The following is a 17,341-nucleotide window of genomic DNA, read 5'->3' on the forward strand; positions in this document are numbered from 1 at the left end:
CGCCCACCATTCCTCCAAACACATCCAATAAAAATTTTGAGATAGCCATTTTGTTCAGTGTAGTTGATTTCCAGACAGAAAATATGTTTTTGAGGAGTACACTCCCCCACAACCCTCATGGCAAGGGTTATAAGTTATGCCCTGGGGGCATGTAAGGTTTTTATTGAAATCTGTGTCGTAGAAACTTGAAAAAAGGGCTCATTCGATTTGAAATTCAAAGGGCTAGTACCCTTTTTAAGAGTCAAAAGTGATAACTTATATTTTTTGTTGTTGTTGTTGTTTAGACCAGGGCACTTCGTATCGAAGGAGTTGTCGTTGGGAATTTCGAAAGAGGCTCATTCGATTGAAAATAGAAAGGGCTTATGCCCTTTTTAATAGTCGAAAGTGGTTGGAGGGCAACTAATTTCCCTTCCACTCCCACCCTCCCAACCCCACCCTCCCATTTGCCCATTATGTTTAAAAACTAAATGTTGCCTTAAGATTAAATCAAAATGAACTGTGATAATGCTAATTCCCAATAAGGTATATCAGCAGTATCCCAAGAACCACTGACGGTATTATGTTCAAACCGTTGGGGCTACTTCTGCTCTTAAAATTTAACCCAATCAAAACAGCGTAAGTGTATCCAAGCTATCAAAGAAAGTAAACAGATTTTTTTGTGAATGGTATCAAGTTTTCTATTTCAGGTCATTTAGAGGAGGTATGAAACTAAACTAAGCACTACTATTTGTGTCCATATTTTTAAAAGAGTGTATGTTGTTAAAAATTGCTGAAAATTTTTCTCCAGCATACAAATAGCAGGCAAAACTATAAAGTCTTAAAAAACGAAAAGATTTAAAGTGCTGTTTGATTTTTACCTGAAAAGACTTTGCCAATATAAAACGAACAGAAATTAATTAAAAAAACTTTTTCCACAAATAAGTCTTTCAAAGAAAAGTAAAGAACTCCATTAAACAAAAATGAGCAAAAATAAAATATACTAAGCGTGAAACTACCACAAATCAGAATCGATCAATAAATGAAACCCAAAACGAACAGAAATTACAAAAAATAACTGAGTCAATCTCAAAACGAGCAGAAATTAGCATAAGTTGGGTGCAAAACCCCTATGCCTTCCCAAGGCCAGAAAGAAAATTGTTCTTTACTGAAAAACTTATAAATGTTTTTCCTTTTATAACTTTAATAAATCAAATAATATTAACATTTTGATTACTAAATATCAGTGTATGTATATTGGACTGACAATGCACATTCATTTGTATTTTTTCAGTAAAAATTCAGAATGTTGGACTAAATCAAAAGACACTACGTGCATCCAGCTTGTCAAAAGGGCCTACCTGGAATAATTCAGGAGTTGCAAAGGGTATTAATTTAAAAATTTCAGAGTATGTTCATGGGGATATTGAACTGCATCAAAAGAAACACCGTGCATACAGGTTTACAAAATGCTATATCAGTAATATCTGAGGAACATCTATGAGGATTAAGTTAAAGCTTTCAGGGAATATAAAGGAGGTCATTGAACTAAACCAAGTGATACTATGTACATCCAGGTCGTCAAAAAGATGTATCTATAATATCTGATGAACAGCTCTGGGTATCAAGTTTAAACTATCAGGGTGCATTAAACTAAATCAAAAGACACTACGTGCATCCAGGTTGCCGAAAGCGCGTTTCTACAGTATCTCAACGACACCGAAGGGCATTACGAAGAAACTTTGGGGCATGTTAAACTGAATCAAAAGACAGTATGAGGAACCAGTTTGTCAAAGGACATATCTAGGAAACGGCTAAGGGTATCAAGTTCGAATTTTCAGAGAGTGTTCAGGGCTATTTTTAAATAAATTAAACGACTATATTCACATCCAAGTTGTCAAAGGGGCATGTCCACAGTATCTAGGGAACAACCAAGAGTATTTTGAAGGGGGAGGTTTATAAATAAAATTAAGACATTATTTGTATCCATGTTGGCAAAAGGGCGTATCTGAAAATCCCAGGTAGGACTAAAGATGAGAAGTTGAAAGTTTCAAGGCCTTTTTTTACTCAATCAAAAGACACAGTGTGTACCCGCTTTGTTAAAAGAGAGTATCCACAATATATCAGGAAGAGCTATAGAATGTACGCTGAAATTTTCAGGGAATGCTGCTGGAGATCTTGGTCTAAATCAAAGGACTCTAAGTGCACCTAGGTTGTCCAAATGACATATAAGCAATGTTTCGGGAACAGCTTTGTCTATTAAGTTGAAGCTTTCAGGGAAGGTTGGGGGAAACATTGATTATGTCAAACGATGCTCTGTTCACCCAGGCTGTCAAAACAGCGTATCTGGAATTTCTTAAACCAAATAAGGGTGCTAATTTAAAAATTTCAGGGAATGTTGAGGTCTATGTTGAACTAAATCCAAAGACAATATGCGTGTCCAGATTTTCAAAACAGAGTATACGCAATATCTCAGTTACAAATAACCGAATAAATTTCAGGTTCAAGGGGCACATTTCAAATATCAAGGGAATATTAGAAAGGGTTGTCAGGTAAACTTATACTTTGGGGGATAAAAAGGGGTTAAAGAAGGACGATTATCTTTTGAGAAACAATGTCGTTAAGGTAAATTCTTAATCAATTTATATTGATTTTTGACGGCCTATTTTTATTTTTTAACAATATTTACTTATAATATCCAAATATATAAAATTTATTAAGTTTAGCGTTACCCATCAAAAGCTACGAGTCTTAGAAAATTTGCCTGATTTTCGAAAAAAAGGGGGAAAAATAGGGTCAACCAATATTAGTCTTTATTCAAGTTTGTAACAGAATGGGAATCAGAATGGCTTCGGTCCTGTAGAAGGTCAAAAATTGAGCATTTGAATAATATTCCTTTTCCCCATCATCACAAAATTCTATAATTAATTATTGTTAAATGTTGCTGCAAAAGTGTGTTAAAAGTATAAATAGCAAACGAAGACCTCGAGTCTTAAGCAGAGAAACTGAAAAAAAATTACAATCCTTTTCCTTAACCAATACATACATTGAAATAATTAATAACACAAAAAAAATAAAAAAACTTTTGGTAAAAAATGAAATTTTTCTAACAAAAGTAAAGAGTTAAATAAAACCAAAGATGAGGGGAAATACAGTCAAACAATAATTAAATTTAAATTAACAGAACCTTTGCACAGATTAGACCCCCCTCCCCTAAAACAAGTAAATAAATATGAATAATTATGCCACACCAATACCCCTTAACACCCCTTAAGCCTTCTAAAGGTCAAAGCCTCATTTGCCTTTTACTGAAAACAAAATATATTTAAAACCAAATCTATTTTATAAACTTGATAAATCATAAACTGTTGAGACTTCTAGAAATGGATATCATAAGATATTCAGTAGTCAGTCTACTTTTATTAGTTCTTTTCAGTAATGGTTATTATTGTGAAGTTATTGTTTTTGCTGATATTTCGACAAATTAAGATTCTTGTGATCGAAAAAAATCACTTTGAAGAGCAACTGAAACTTCGACCTTAAAGTAATTTCTGTTTGTTTTATGTTTGACTTGATTATTCAATATAATTTCTGTTGGTTTTAGGTTTTATTTATTCATTGATTGTGATTTCTGTTTATTTTATGTTTGTGTCTTTATTTCTGCTCATGTTAGCTTTAATGTGGCTCTTTACTGTTCTTTGAACAACCTTTTTATGAAGAATTTTTTAAATTAATAAATTAAAGGGAAACATTTGAAAAAAAAATTCTCAAGTATCTTCCGCGTATTCGTCAGTTCGCGGAAGTTATTAGTCTATTCCGATAACATTATTCACTTTATCTCATTCATCTTATGAAAGTAGAGTAGTTCATAAAATTAATTATGAAAAGGAAGTGCCTTGAACAATTAGCTTCCTAACCTCTAAGCGCAATGCATAAAGCGCTTCCAGGTTATTTTTTCGGGTATTAACTCAGAATAAAAAGCTACAATTTTGCTTTTCCTATCATAGTTTTGACTCAAACATTGCAGCGCAATGAACTTTACGTACTTGGTGAGTTCTTTTTTTTTTTTTTTTTTTTTTTTTTTTTTTTTTTACAGAGCCAACAGTTTTTCCTCTTTGGCTGTTGACCATACGATTTTTTTCTAGTGATAGATGTTAAGAGGTAACGATGGGTCCTTTACACGGTAGCTGCATCCTGCTAAAGAGCTAACGATATACCGAAGTTATCAAAACTTTAAAAACATGCTTAAGAAAAACTACCTAGCAATAAAAAATGGTCGTTTATAATTAATTCAGGAATTGTATCAATTATTTCGATTAATCTTAATAGTAAAATACAACTTGAAAAAAAGTATATGGGAATCTAAAACGGAATCTGACACCCCTCAAAATAGCGTTGGACCAGAATGAAAAGTACACCAGCTGAACAATTCTAATTTTACTGGGTGGACAAGTTCTAATCCTACCTAGTGGTGTCAATTCATTGAAATTCAGTGTGGGGTGAATTTGTTTTTCCAATGAAAACCCAAAAAGAGTATTTTTCAATGAAAACACTACAAAAACCTATTTCTTATAAATTTAGGGGGCATAGGCTTTGCCCCTTCCCAATTGGCACCATTGGAACAAATAACAACTGTAACGTCGTAGAAAGATTTAGTTTAATTTGAATTCTGCCGTTAAGGGCTTATTTAAAGCTCTTGGCCACACCAATGTGCTTTCGTGTAGATTCATAGTTGTAAAGAAAACAAAAGAAGGCGCATCGGGTGGTCATAGAACTTTGAGAGTTCTAGGCTAGCACTAATAAACGATTGATTGGGAACAGCAAAAACAATAGGTGATACATAATTTATTTACTCAAACAGGAAGGTTTGGGTGCATAGGCGGGGAATGGAGCTCATGGTGAATAGGGAAGCTTCTAGGTCTTACTTAGGTTGGGAAGGTGTTATTACTCACGATGATAGTTTCTCATTTTACGGCCAAAAAGTTCAAGGTTTCAGTCATAGTAGTATATGCCCATGTAGAACGGGCTGATGGAGATGGTAGTGACACAGCCACACAGGCGAATACAAAAAAAGAAAAAAACAGGGAAAGAGAGCGCCAGAAATTGGCGGGGTCCTCCCGGCCCCCTGGATCCACCAGTGCAAATACGGCCCCGGGTAGAAATTTTGTGTTTTTATTAGGATATTTTAATGCCCAGCCTGGTAAAAATAGGGGCAGATGGTGTCCTAGCCTATGTAAATCTGGAGTTAATTTACATACAAAAAGTAAAAATTATCATTTAGTAGCGTTTGGGGTTAATCTAAAGCTGAAATTTAGGAAGGGTAACTACTTCCTGGGAAGTAATGACTTTGGTAAACTGCAGCATAAAAATTTGAGAGAAACTTTCCAGGAATAATTGAGTGTTAACCTGAAGGGTCTAAAATTTGACAATGTAAAAGAAGGATGAATTAAATTTAGGGATAGTTTGTGAAGTAGCATATTGAGTGTTAGGGGAAAAATTAGAAACGCAGCTGGGAATATTAGTGAAAATGCTTTAAGCTTGATAGAAAAGAAAATTAAAATTAAACCTGGCGGGCTATGATGAAAAAGTTGAGAGTCATGGATAATTGGAAAAAAGCCAAAACAGATAGTCTGAGTGAGAGGCAAAGCTAGCATAAGCCTTTTTCAGAATTGTATGCAAATCTATACAAGAATTATTTGAATAATAGATGGTATGAGAATAAGAGCAATGAAAGGAAAGTAGAGAAAGAATTAAAATACGAATTAAGAAGGTGTTAAGTGAAGACGAGGCCGTACCCAGAGGGGGGGCTAGGAGGGTTTGAATTCCCCCCCCCCGAAATATTTGTTTGACTCGGTAAAAACGTAACCAAAATGTATATGAACAAACTTGTATGTGTTTTTGGAGTTTTTTTGTGTACCCCCCCCCCACGAAAAAAAATCTGAGTAAAACTCCCTCCGCAAAAAATCCTGGGTTCGGCCTTGAGTGGAGGCTAGGAATTAAATTACCGAAGATCTGGAAGGTGAAGCCAGAAGATGTAATAGTAAAATTTTATGTTATCTTGTTAAAGAATTGAGAGGGAGTAGCCAATCTGGACTTCTCCCAGTTGAAGATAGGAAAAGCATCTCAATTTGTGATGGTGAAAGAGTTAATGGTCGACATTTTGAGAATGTGCTTAACCGTGATTAAAGTTACAGAAACTGATATAGAAAAGAATGAAAAAGTTTGATAATTTTAGAAGCGAAGGAACATTTATTTTATGACGAAAAGTTAAGAGACAATTAACAGGATTCGGAAAATAGCAAACCTCCGGTACATGTTAGTGTGGTAAATGACAGAGCCGTTCAAAGGGAGGGGATATCTGGGACAACTATCACAGGCATCGTAGATAGAGGGCGTGGCTGGGGGTGGGGTTGCCAACTTTGATAAAAAAAATGTCACTCTTATTCGGCTCATTTTGCTTATATTTGTGTCGAGAGGTCACCACCAACCCTATGCACGGCTCTGGTAAATGAGTTTCTGAAATATAGTGGTTATAAAGTTAGAAATAACTTACATAAGAATAAAGATTATGGATATAATTTTTGAAAAGAAGGAAGAACCTAGTGACTTTAGGAAAGTTTTAACTAAACCACTTTATTGGGAAGGTGATAAGTGAGTGTGGTAATTATTGAGGCATTTGCTTGGTTATTGTAGGTGTGGTAGATAGATTTTTGAGAGAAACATTGTGGTTTTAGGAGACGGAGAGGATGTGTTGACCAAATTTTTGGTCAACGATTAATAATTGAGAAGTACCTGAGTCACCAGACCCCTTGGGTCCTCAGTTCTGTAGCATGAACAAGCGTATGGTTCAACCAATGGAAGAGCTTTAGCGAGATTTCCTGTCCTTTTATGGTACCCCAGATAAATATTAAGTAGTTGGGTACTTGTTGATTAAACGAAACACACCCAAGAAGTCAAGTTAGGTTAATCCCAATAAAATATAACTTTCATGTAATCTTTAGTTTATATACTAATATAATTTAGGCTATATATTTGGAAATTAGGGGGGGAGAGGTAAAGTATTTGGACAGCGCCCCTAACATAACCTAACCTAACCAACTCCCCCTCCTAATGTTTAAATAAGTAGTCCAAGTTATACAAATCCAATGCATTCTATCACCCGTCACTTGTTTCTGTGGCTATGAAGCCAGTTGTCTGAGATCTAACCTAAGCGTAATTCTCGAGTGTCATTTGTTTAATTAACAAGTAGTCTACAATTTCATTTCTAATGATCAATTCTACTACAACGTTAAAATTCCAAGAATCAAAAATAAGAAAATTATTTTTAGCATAGCGGCTGAAAAATTACAATAATAATACTACATGTCTCCGTTAATTATATTAACTATACATATTAAATTCTTTTACATCCTTCAGGTTTCTGAAATCTATAAGATTCCAGGGATAATATACCCTATATTATATATAGGGTATATTATATATTATATAGGTATATTATATATATAATATACCTTTACGCGACAAGACTACAGACTTTTTAAAGAGAATGTTTAACGGTAGTGTGAAAGACAGTTTTAACACCCTTTTTTTCTTAACTAAATCCGGTTGACTTTAATTTTTTGACTACACTAAACAAATCTATTCTTAAAATTTATTGTACGTATTTTTAATACCTAACAACGAGTAAAAATTAATTTTATCAGCACAAAAGTTTTCTGATAGTAAAGAGCGAAATTGAAACTTAAAAACCACCGACAATTACTGTTACACTGTTTATGCAACATTTTGAAAAAACGTGATTCAGATAAACCGGCTCTTAATATTTTCCCATGTTTTAGAAATCTAAAAAACTAGGGCTTTACTGAAAAACTAGACTGACTGGATTTTTTTAGAGCATTAAAATCGTATAATGTTTTTTTTTCAAGACTTGTATAAAAAGACTATTGAAGGCCTTAAAAACAAGTCTTGTTTTGTTGCGTCGGTTTTTTGTGTTCTCACTAAAGCGCTATTTGTTCGGAATTCTATGAACATGGATAAATATTAAAAGCCAGTGCATTTGAAATAATCTCTCAATATGTTGCTTAAACTGCAAAATAGTAGTTTTTGTCCGTAAGTTTCAATTTCACTCTGTATTATCTTCAGAAAACCTGTTTTTTTTTTTGTTTTTTTAAATGAATCTTCATAAATATGAAACTGTCAATGCGAGTAACTTGAATTTCAGACAAAATATTTCCCATGAACAAAACAAATAAAATGTGATAAAAAAGAGATCCTTTTCATTATTAAATAAAGAAAACAATTTTTTTAACTAAAGTAAGGAACGACGTTAAAACTTAAAACGAACAGAAATTATTCCGTATATGAAAGGGGCTGTCCCCTCCTCAACGCCTCGCTCTTTACGCTAAAGTTTTTCATTGTTTAAAAAAAAATAGAGTTGTGAGAAAGTCAAACTTTAGCGTAAAGAGCGAGGCGTTGAGGAGGGGACAGCCCCTTTCATATACGGAATAATTTCTGTTCGTTTAAAGTTTTAACGTCGTTCCTTACTTTCATTTAAAAAAACTTTTTTTTTATTTAATTTTTGAACGTTTTTGAATTAATGCAGGTTTTGATTTTGGCTCACCGTACATGATTAATTAAAACAAAATTGAATATTAATTTTACTTTGATTTGGTTAAATGGCTTTCTCGAAACCTGTTTAATTTTATTTACGAACGTTTTTATTAGTAATAAAGATACGTAACTTACGAATTAACTTACGTAACGAACCTCTATACTCTTATATTTTTAATACGTAAATTAGACGGTTCGCCCCCTAGTCAATACCTCGCTCTTTAAGCTAAAGTTCGAATTTTGTTCCAATTCTTCAAAAATGACCCCCTTAATCACAAATGCCGTTACTTAGAATAAATAGCTCTTATGAAAGTACAAAATAATCTTTGGCTTAAAGAGCAAGGTGTTGACTAGGGGATGAACCCAATCATATACATAATGTTTTCTGTCGTTTTAAGTTTTGATGTTGCTCCCTACTTTCAGTTAAGAAACTTGTTTTTTTTATATATAATTTCTGATCTTTACTTAAAAAATGCTGGGAAATCCGGCGCCCCCTTCATAGCAATGTCCCTTCTCCCATGCAAACTTCCTTCATGGTAAGATCCTCCTACATAACCCCCGACCCACTCTCCCCCCCACTACCAGAAAAATCCCCTCTGAAAACGTCTGTATACTTCCCAATAACCAATACCATGTGTTAACATTGGGTAAAGTCTCATAACTTTCAGCCTTCCCCCCGGGCACTTTGGGGGATTAAGTCATCCTAAAAGACATTGTTATCATATTTTCGACCATGCTGAACAAAATGGCTATCTCAAAATTTCGATCGGATGACTTTGGGAAAAACAGAGCGTGGGAGGGGGCCTAGTTGCCCTCCATTTTTTTGGTCACTTAAAAAGAGCAATAGGACTTTTAATTTTCGTTCGAATGAGCCCTCCCACGATATTCTAGGACCACTGGGTCGATACGATCACCCCTGGGGAAAAAAACAAACAAACAAACAAACGAATAAACACGCATCCGTGATCTTTCTTCTGGCAAAAAATACAAAATTCCACATTTTTGTAGATAGGAGCTTGAAACCTCCGCAGTAGGGTTCTTTGATACGCTGAATGTGATGGTGTGATTTCTATTAGGGTTCTATAACTTTTAGGGGGTCTTCCCCTTTTTTCAAAAATCAGCCAAATTTTCGCGCGTAACTTTTGATAGGTAGGACTACACTTGATGAAACTTATATATTTGAAATCAGCATTAAAATCTGATTCTTTTGATACATCTACTGGTATCAAAATTCCGTTTTCTACAGTTTCGGTTACCATTGAGCCGGGTCGCCCCTTACTTACAGTTCGTTACCACGAACTGTTGGAGAAAAAAAATTTCAGTGACAGTATGAAATAGCACAGAAATTCAATCGTTGAATTGCTTCCCAAATCTTCCAAAATGACAGAAAGGTAAAGAATACTTTTTGTTTTATGCGTAGTTGTGGTTTTATTGTGTATTAAATTTAACTTGCTAATTGAATTCTCATCAGTAGTAACTATATAATAAATAAAAACTGGTAAAACTGGCTTAGGTATGCTAAGCCTGGAGGGGGTGGCTAAAGAAGTGCCTCCTTTATCAAAGATCTCAAGAATTTATACTAATTCACTTTTTTATTACTTTTTTGGTGGGCGTGTAACTCAACCCCATATAATTCAGCCTCCATTTGAGTCAATTCCATTTCAACCGTACCTCATTTGATTCAGTCCCCATTTAAAAATTCCATTGTAAATTATAAACCGTTTTAACTCAACCCTAATTTAGCTTAATCTTCTGCAACTAATTTTTTGTATAACGCATTATTTGAGCTCTCACAGAAATCTATAACCGCCCATTGAATTAGCTTTAACCAGTGCAGATTAGAAGTTCAAAAATTCCTTCTCGTTTAGCTTGCAGTTTTTAGTTTATATTGGGAAGGGGGAAAGTTTAGTGGTAGAAAGGGGGACGGTAGCAAAACAAGTTAAGTTTATTTTAGAGAGCCAGGAGATTCAGAAATGACATTGTGATATATCCTCGTCACCTTCTGTGTCTCTGTATGCTTGTATTAAGGACTTATGGGGGAGGAAGTTTATTTTAAGGCGGGGCCTAGTAGGGAGGAATTAAAGTGGCTAATATCGGTAAGGGGAAATTTTGTAACATTTGGAGACAGGAGAAAATATTTGGGGAAGATTAGGTCGAATGCTGGTCCCTATTTTCGTCCGATGTGTGGGGACGAAAATGATGATTTAATTAATTTTTTATGTTTATGTAAGGAGTTAAGGGGTCTGAGAGAGGAAATTTTTCCGGGGTGATTCGAAAGGGAGGAATGGGTGGTGATATGTTAAGAGATAGAAATTTTCTGGGGATAAAGAATTTGGGAAGGTTTGTTGGATTGGGCATGGAGCATAGAGATCATTTTCTTTAGATTTATTTTTTATTTTTCTTTTGTTTATAACAAGGGTGTTTTCATTTATTTTTAAAGAACGTAAGTAAAGAACGATGTTGCAACATATGTATTATTTTTTTTCTCCAGCCCAGGGCACTTCGTATCGAAGGAGTTGTCGTAGAAACTTCGAAAAGGGCTCATCCAATTGAAAATAAAAATGAATAATGCCCTTTTTAATAGTCGAAAGTGATTGGAGTGCCACTAACTCGACTCTCACGCCCAGCTTTTCACCAAACACATCAAATCCATTTTTGCTCAACGTAGTTGAAAGTTCTGGAAATTAGGTCTTTGAGGATGACAGCCCCGCACAGCCATCAAGGCAAGGGTTGTAAGTTGTGCCCTGGGGGCATACAATCTTTTATAGAAAACGTTGTTGTAGAAACTTCAAAAAAGGTTCATTCGAATGGCAATTGAAATGGCTAGTGCCCTTTTTAATAGTCGAAAGTGATTGGAAGGCAACTAACACCCCTTCCAAGCCCACCATTTCCCCAAACACATCCAATCAAAATTTTGAGATAGCCATTTTGTTCAACAAAGTTGAAAGTTCTGGAAATTAGGCATTTAAGGATGACACTCCCCCCCAAAACCTAAGGTTGTAAGTTATGCCTTGGGGCATATAAGGTTTTTATTGAAAACTTTGTCGTAGAAAAACTTGAAAAAAGGTTCATTCGATTGGAAATTCAAAGGGCTAGTGCCAGCTAAAAATCTTCAAATAAAACAAAACACACGAAGAAACACATCAAAAAAATCTTATGTATTTATAATAAATTAGCCAAAACTAAACTTGTTGTTCGTATTTTTACTTGTTGCAAATAAATTTGAGAAAAACTTATATGCTGGGACTCCATATTTCTTATTACAATTAAAGGTTATTCAAAATGCACTCAAAAAATTCTAAGAATGGATTTTTTAACAGCAGGCTTTAACGATGAATTTCTTCTGCAGTGGTGATTCTGACCACCCTTGCACCCGGGACAAAATCTTGATTAGCACCCCCTTCCTATCTCGCACAAAATTCTCAGAAGTTACCAAATAATTATAACCGTTAGATTATTTTTCTTGAAATTTTGCACCCCTAAGACTTGTTGCGCTTGGGACAAGTGCCCCCCTTGGTCCTCTCCCAAAACACACCTCCACTTGTGTGCCATTAAGTATATTTTGTACAAGCATCTCCTGAAAATTGCTAAATCGCGAAGAAAATTACAAAATAATTTTATTAACAATCCAATATCCATAAGCTACGGGAAATTGTTGCTAACAGTTGTGAGTAAAACCTTTAATAATTTATAATTTGTTTCGCGAAAGTAATAATTAATGTTGTAACCAACAAATTTGTCAGCCGAATATTGTTACCCAAGAGTCATGCTATCAGGAAACCGTTAGTAAAACTGGGATGTCAAAAACCGGCCTAAAATTAAGACCTCATTCAAACACAACGGTGATTTTTTCTCGAGTTTTTTTTTTTAAAGAAATGTGCCATAAAAAATATAAGAAAAATGAAAAATATCACTAACCGATCCTAACATAAATAAAAGAAATTACTAATAAAGAAATAAGGATTGGTACATTATTGATGAATTGATGAACACTCTTAGGTTTTGTACGAGTCCTTGATTCATATTTTCTTTTGCAGCTTCTGTTGACTTTGGTGATAGGCGTAGTAGCGGCAGATAAAGAAGAGGGTGACCTAGAACAAGGAGAAGATGAACAGATCCACAGTCGGCAAAAACGTTTCCTCAAAATGATGGTCATAAAGAAAAAACATGGCTCCTCTGCGGCAAGTGCAGGGGCAGCAGCTGCTCCACCACTACTTTACATGGTTCCAACACCACCAGCGCAAGCATCTGTCGAAGCCTCAGTCGAAGCAAAGGCGGACTTGCCGCAACTACCCCCATCTTCACCTTCATATCCAACTCCCTTACAATACCCATCCCCACCTCCCCAGTATCCATCCCCACCACCCCAGTATCCATCACCACCTCCCCAGTATCAATCACCACCTCCCCAGTATCAATCACCACCTCCCCAGTATCCACCACCACCTCCCCAGTACCCATCTCCACCTCCACAATATATGCCAATGCCATACCCACAGCCTCAACCGTACCAACCAATGCCATACGAACAACCAGATCCCTATCAGCCAATGCCGTATGAACAACCGCAACCATATCCACAGCCACAACCGTATCAGCAACCACCGCCATATCAACCGATGCCATATCCACAGCCACAACCATATCAGCCACAACCTTCTGCGTATCAACAGCAGCCACCACCATACCAGCCAGAACCTTACCCGCAACCACCACAATACCAGCCTGCATACTAGCTGTAACTTAGATAACACATTAATAATATGTATTAATAATTATTATATTATTTATCTAATAAACTGATTTTCCGGTGATATTTACCGTTTTTATCATAGACCCAATTTTAAGTTAAGAACATTTTAAGGTATCTTTGCTATTTTTGTATCGATTTCCATGTTCTTGCCAATATTTCATAAAATTTCTGTCACTTCTAAGGTAGTTTTAATGTTTTTGTGGAAACCTAGGTCAGTAAAACATGACTAGTCATCGGTGGCAACACTATGTCGGCTTCAATAAAAACAGATAGGCTGTCATTTTAAAACTAAAAGAAGGCCAGGAAAGCTTTTGATTTACTGAGCCACGCCCCTGATTGGCTCACTGTACCTAGACTGGAACATAGTTGAAATCTAGTATTTGTCTGTGCATTTATGAGTCAGTGACAGAGTCTATTTTTGACGTATGTGCACTGTCCCTCTCTACTTCAAGGTCAAAAAGCCTTCCATAAGACCCATATATGGTGGGCGTGGAAGGGGTGTCAGTTTGCCTTAGAATCACTTTCGACTATTAAAAAGGGAACTAGCCATTTAAATTTCCAATCGAATGAGCCCTTTCTGAAGTTTCTACGACAACGCTGTCTATTCAAAACCTTATATGCCCCCAGGGCATAACTTACAACCCTTGCCCTGAGGGCTGTGGGGGAGTTGTCATCCTCAAAGACCTAATTTCCAGAACTTTAAACTGCGTTTAATAAAATGGTTATCTCAAAATTTTGATTGGATATGTTTAGGGAAAAGGTGGGTGTGAGAGGGGGGTTAGTAGCCCTCCAATCACTTTCGACTATTAAAACGGGCACTAACCCTTTGAATTTCTAAACAAAAGAGCCTTTTTATAAGTTTCTAAGACAGCACTTTCTATAAAAACCTTATATGCCCCCAGTGCATAACTTAAAACCCTTGCCCTGAGGGTTGTGGGGGAGTGTCCTCTTCAAAAACATATTTTCTATCGGGAAATCAACTACGCTGAACAAAATGGGTATCTCAAAATTTTCATTGGATGTGTTTGGGGGAATGATGGGCGTGGGGGGCAGTTGTCCTTCAATCACGTTCAACTATTAAAAAGGGCACTAGAACTCTCGATTTCCAATTGAATGAGCCCCCTTTGAAGTTTCTACGATGATCCCTTCCATATGGAGTGCCTTTGGGGGAAAAAAATGATAAAACATTGGAGCCGTATGGTCTTTAGTATAGGCAAAGCTATAGCGTTGCCTCTGATAGTATTAAACTGACTATCCACGGTCATCTGCTTTTTGTTTTGTTTTTTTCAGTTAAGTGCAAATTATATTGTCTTGAGAAGGCATGGGGATTGTCAACCCTACTCATTTTAACTTTTCCTAGTTTTGAGTTTGACTCGGTTATTTATTGTAATTTCTGTTCGATTTAAGTTTCATTTATTTATTGATGATGTGGTATTTTTACGCTTAGAAAATAATGTGACTTTATTTCTGCTCCTTTTTGGTTTGATTGAGCTATTTACTTTTTTTGAAAACTTCTTTGTGGAAAAGGTTTTTCAAATTATTATCTGTTTGTTTTTTATTGACATAGTTTTTATGGAAAAAATAATATTATTTTATGCTTTTTTGTTTCTTTTTCTATAAGTGTCTATAGTCTGGCTTGCTACTTGTATGTTGGAGAAACTTTTTCAACAATTTTAATCCTGACTCGTAAAAAGGGCACTTAATTTTGACTCGTAAAAAGGGCATTACAACCTCCGATTTCAAGTCAAATAAGCCCCATTCGAAGTTTATACGACCACCCATTCCATAAAACCTTACATACCCATAAGACATAACTTACAATCCTTGCCCTAGGGCTCTGGTGGTTTTTGTCAACCCTCAAAGCATTGTTTTAAGTTCTTTGGACTATTTTGAACAAAATAGCTGTCACAAATTTTCGATGAGATGCATTTGGGGGAAAAGGGCGCCGGAGAGGAGGGGGGTTAATTGCCCTTGACCGCTTTTGACTCTTAAAAGGGAACTACAACTTTCAATTTCAAATTAAATACGTTTACTTCCTTAATAACTTTATTTGCCCCGGGACATAGCTTAAAACCCTTGCCCCCAGGCTATGAGGGGCTGTTTTAACCCCGAAGAACTTGTTATATAACCTTTAGACTATTTTGAACAAAATGGCAATCTCGAAAGATAGCCATTAAAAAGACTATGAAAAAGGGAATTTCACCTTTACCACAAAACATAACTGTTGCCCCATCTAGAGTGTGGTCATTGATATCACGTATCTATTAAAAATTTCATCACACTCAAAAGTTGTTCGGCAACCTTTTGTGATTTCTACTACCAATTTTGGGGGTGGGCTCATTGTCTTAATATCGCTATTTTTCACTCCATTAATCTCTGATAGCGTAAAACCACTCATTTCAAGAATAAAATCCTTTCAAAAAGTTAAAAGAACTTTATTCTTGTAAACAAGAATACTTACGCACTCATATGATGTTAGAGTAAATGAAATAATTTAAGGTTTAATGATTAATACTCCTTTGTGGTATTTATATGGGTTACTTTGAGCATTTTAGAGCTCTTATAAAGCCATTCTATATTACGAATTGAAGAGTGTGAGCTAAAATCATCTTTCTCCTTGCTCTTCTTTATTTTCTACATTTTACCTCCGAATTGACAATGCTTTCGTGAATTTTATGGCAACGGTGTTGGTATTCTTTTTGTCTCAAGCCTGCTGTAATGATGGTTCTTCTCTTTTATTTAATCAGCTATCGATTTTAATCTCATTTTGTATAAATTAGAAATGTTTACATCTTTTGTCTTTTCTTTTGAATGTGTCCTAACCTCAGAATTTCTAGTGTTTTTGTAGGTCTTTAGTTCATCTTGGCTATTCATTGAATATGTAAAACTATTCACTATTCGTCAAACTATTCGTCAGTGAAACAATGAGTGTGATAACATACAGTTATCACAATCACAGTTTAAAAAAAAACTCTAATTTAGTGCTCTGACGGTTGTTCATGTCATTTATTATGGTTACACTGAGTTTGATTTACAATTGATGATTTTTTTTTTACTCCGTCTACTTTTTTACATGATCCAATTTAATGACCGTCCATTATCATTCTTATTATACCCGTTGGGTATCCATGAGCATTTGGTAATCATTACCGTAGGTATGACAAAATTAACCTTATACCTCGTAGAACATCATTTCACTCTTACTTGATATATTTGGAGCACTCGTTATTTCTTCAATAAGGGGCTTAAACTATTTTTCATCTTTTTGGTAAATCAGTGTCAAATGCTCCTTGATATAATATTCATGTGCTTGGATAACATGAATTTCAGAGAAAAAACTGCAAGTAAATTGTTATGTACGCAAAATTTTAAGTTAATAAAATGAGTTTTTATTTTATTTTTTTGTTTAAATTTTACTTATTAGTATAACGGTACGATTTTGTATTTAAAACAACAGCATAGGAACCCGTGATAATAGCTGTGGCATTCGTCAGAGAACAAGATTTTTATGCTTTTTATGTCTTTATTGATAAAAAATTATGTAGGCCTTGTTGGAAAACAGTGGTTTTTAGACTTAGTACCCTAACAATAAACTTTAAAAAAACACACGAAAACTTCTAAGAAACAAGAAAATTTCAACAATAAAAGTATGAAAAATTCACATAATAAATATAACTGACCTAAATGTCGTTTTAGGCTATTAATACAGCTTTAGAGGTAGTGAAAGAGTCGTTTTATGGGGGGGGGGGGGTCAAAATACCATATGGTCTTAAAACTAATATTGCGACGGAAAAAAGTATATAATGCGAATTATTTTGAATTGTATTACCTACATATGCTAAACTCTTTGAAAATCCTTAGTTTTTTAAAATCTTGATATATAACATTTAGTATAATACTTTATAAATTAATGAATTTTTTTTCTAAGGATAATATATCCCTTGAGCTCATTTTGTGACAAAATTGCAGTTTTTTAAGGGATAGTTTAAAAGAAATGTGAAG

At 35.0% G+C, this 17,341-nt stretch overlaps 1 protein-coding gene across 1 annotated transcript; it reads left to right on the forward strand.

The window, feature by feature from the left end:
- The first annotated feature begins 3,950 nt into the window (after positions 1 to 3,950).
- On the forward strand, positions 3,951 to 13,400 carry LOC148956564 (uncharacterized). The gene is made up of 2 exons (XM_089095832.1): positions 3,951 to 4,025; positions 12,624 to 13,400. Exons 1-2 carry the CDS (start codon positions 4,008 to 4,010, stop codon positions 13,320 to 13,322), a joined length of 717 nt encoding a protein of 238 aa, XP_088951958.1. The 5' UTR covers positions 3,951 to 4,007; the 3' UTR covers positions 13,323 to 13,400.
- Positions 13,401 to 17,341: the final 3,941 nt, after the last annotated feature.

This window comes from Artemia sp. Qi Xiang Cuo, chromosome 1 (genome assembly GCF_049724085.1).
Source record: "Artemia sp. Qi Xiang Cuo chromosome 1, ASM4972408v1, whole genome shotgun sequence".
Taxonomy (NCBI): domain Eukaryota; kingdom Metazoa; phylum Arthropoda; class Branchiopoda; order Anostraca; family Artemiidae; genus Artemia; species Artemia sp. Qi Xiang Cuo.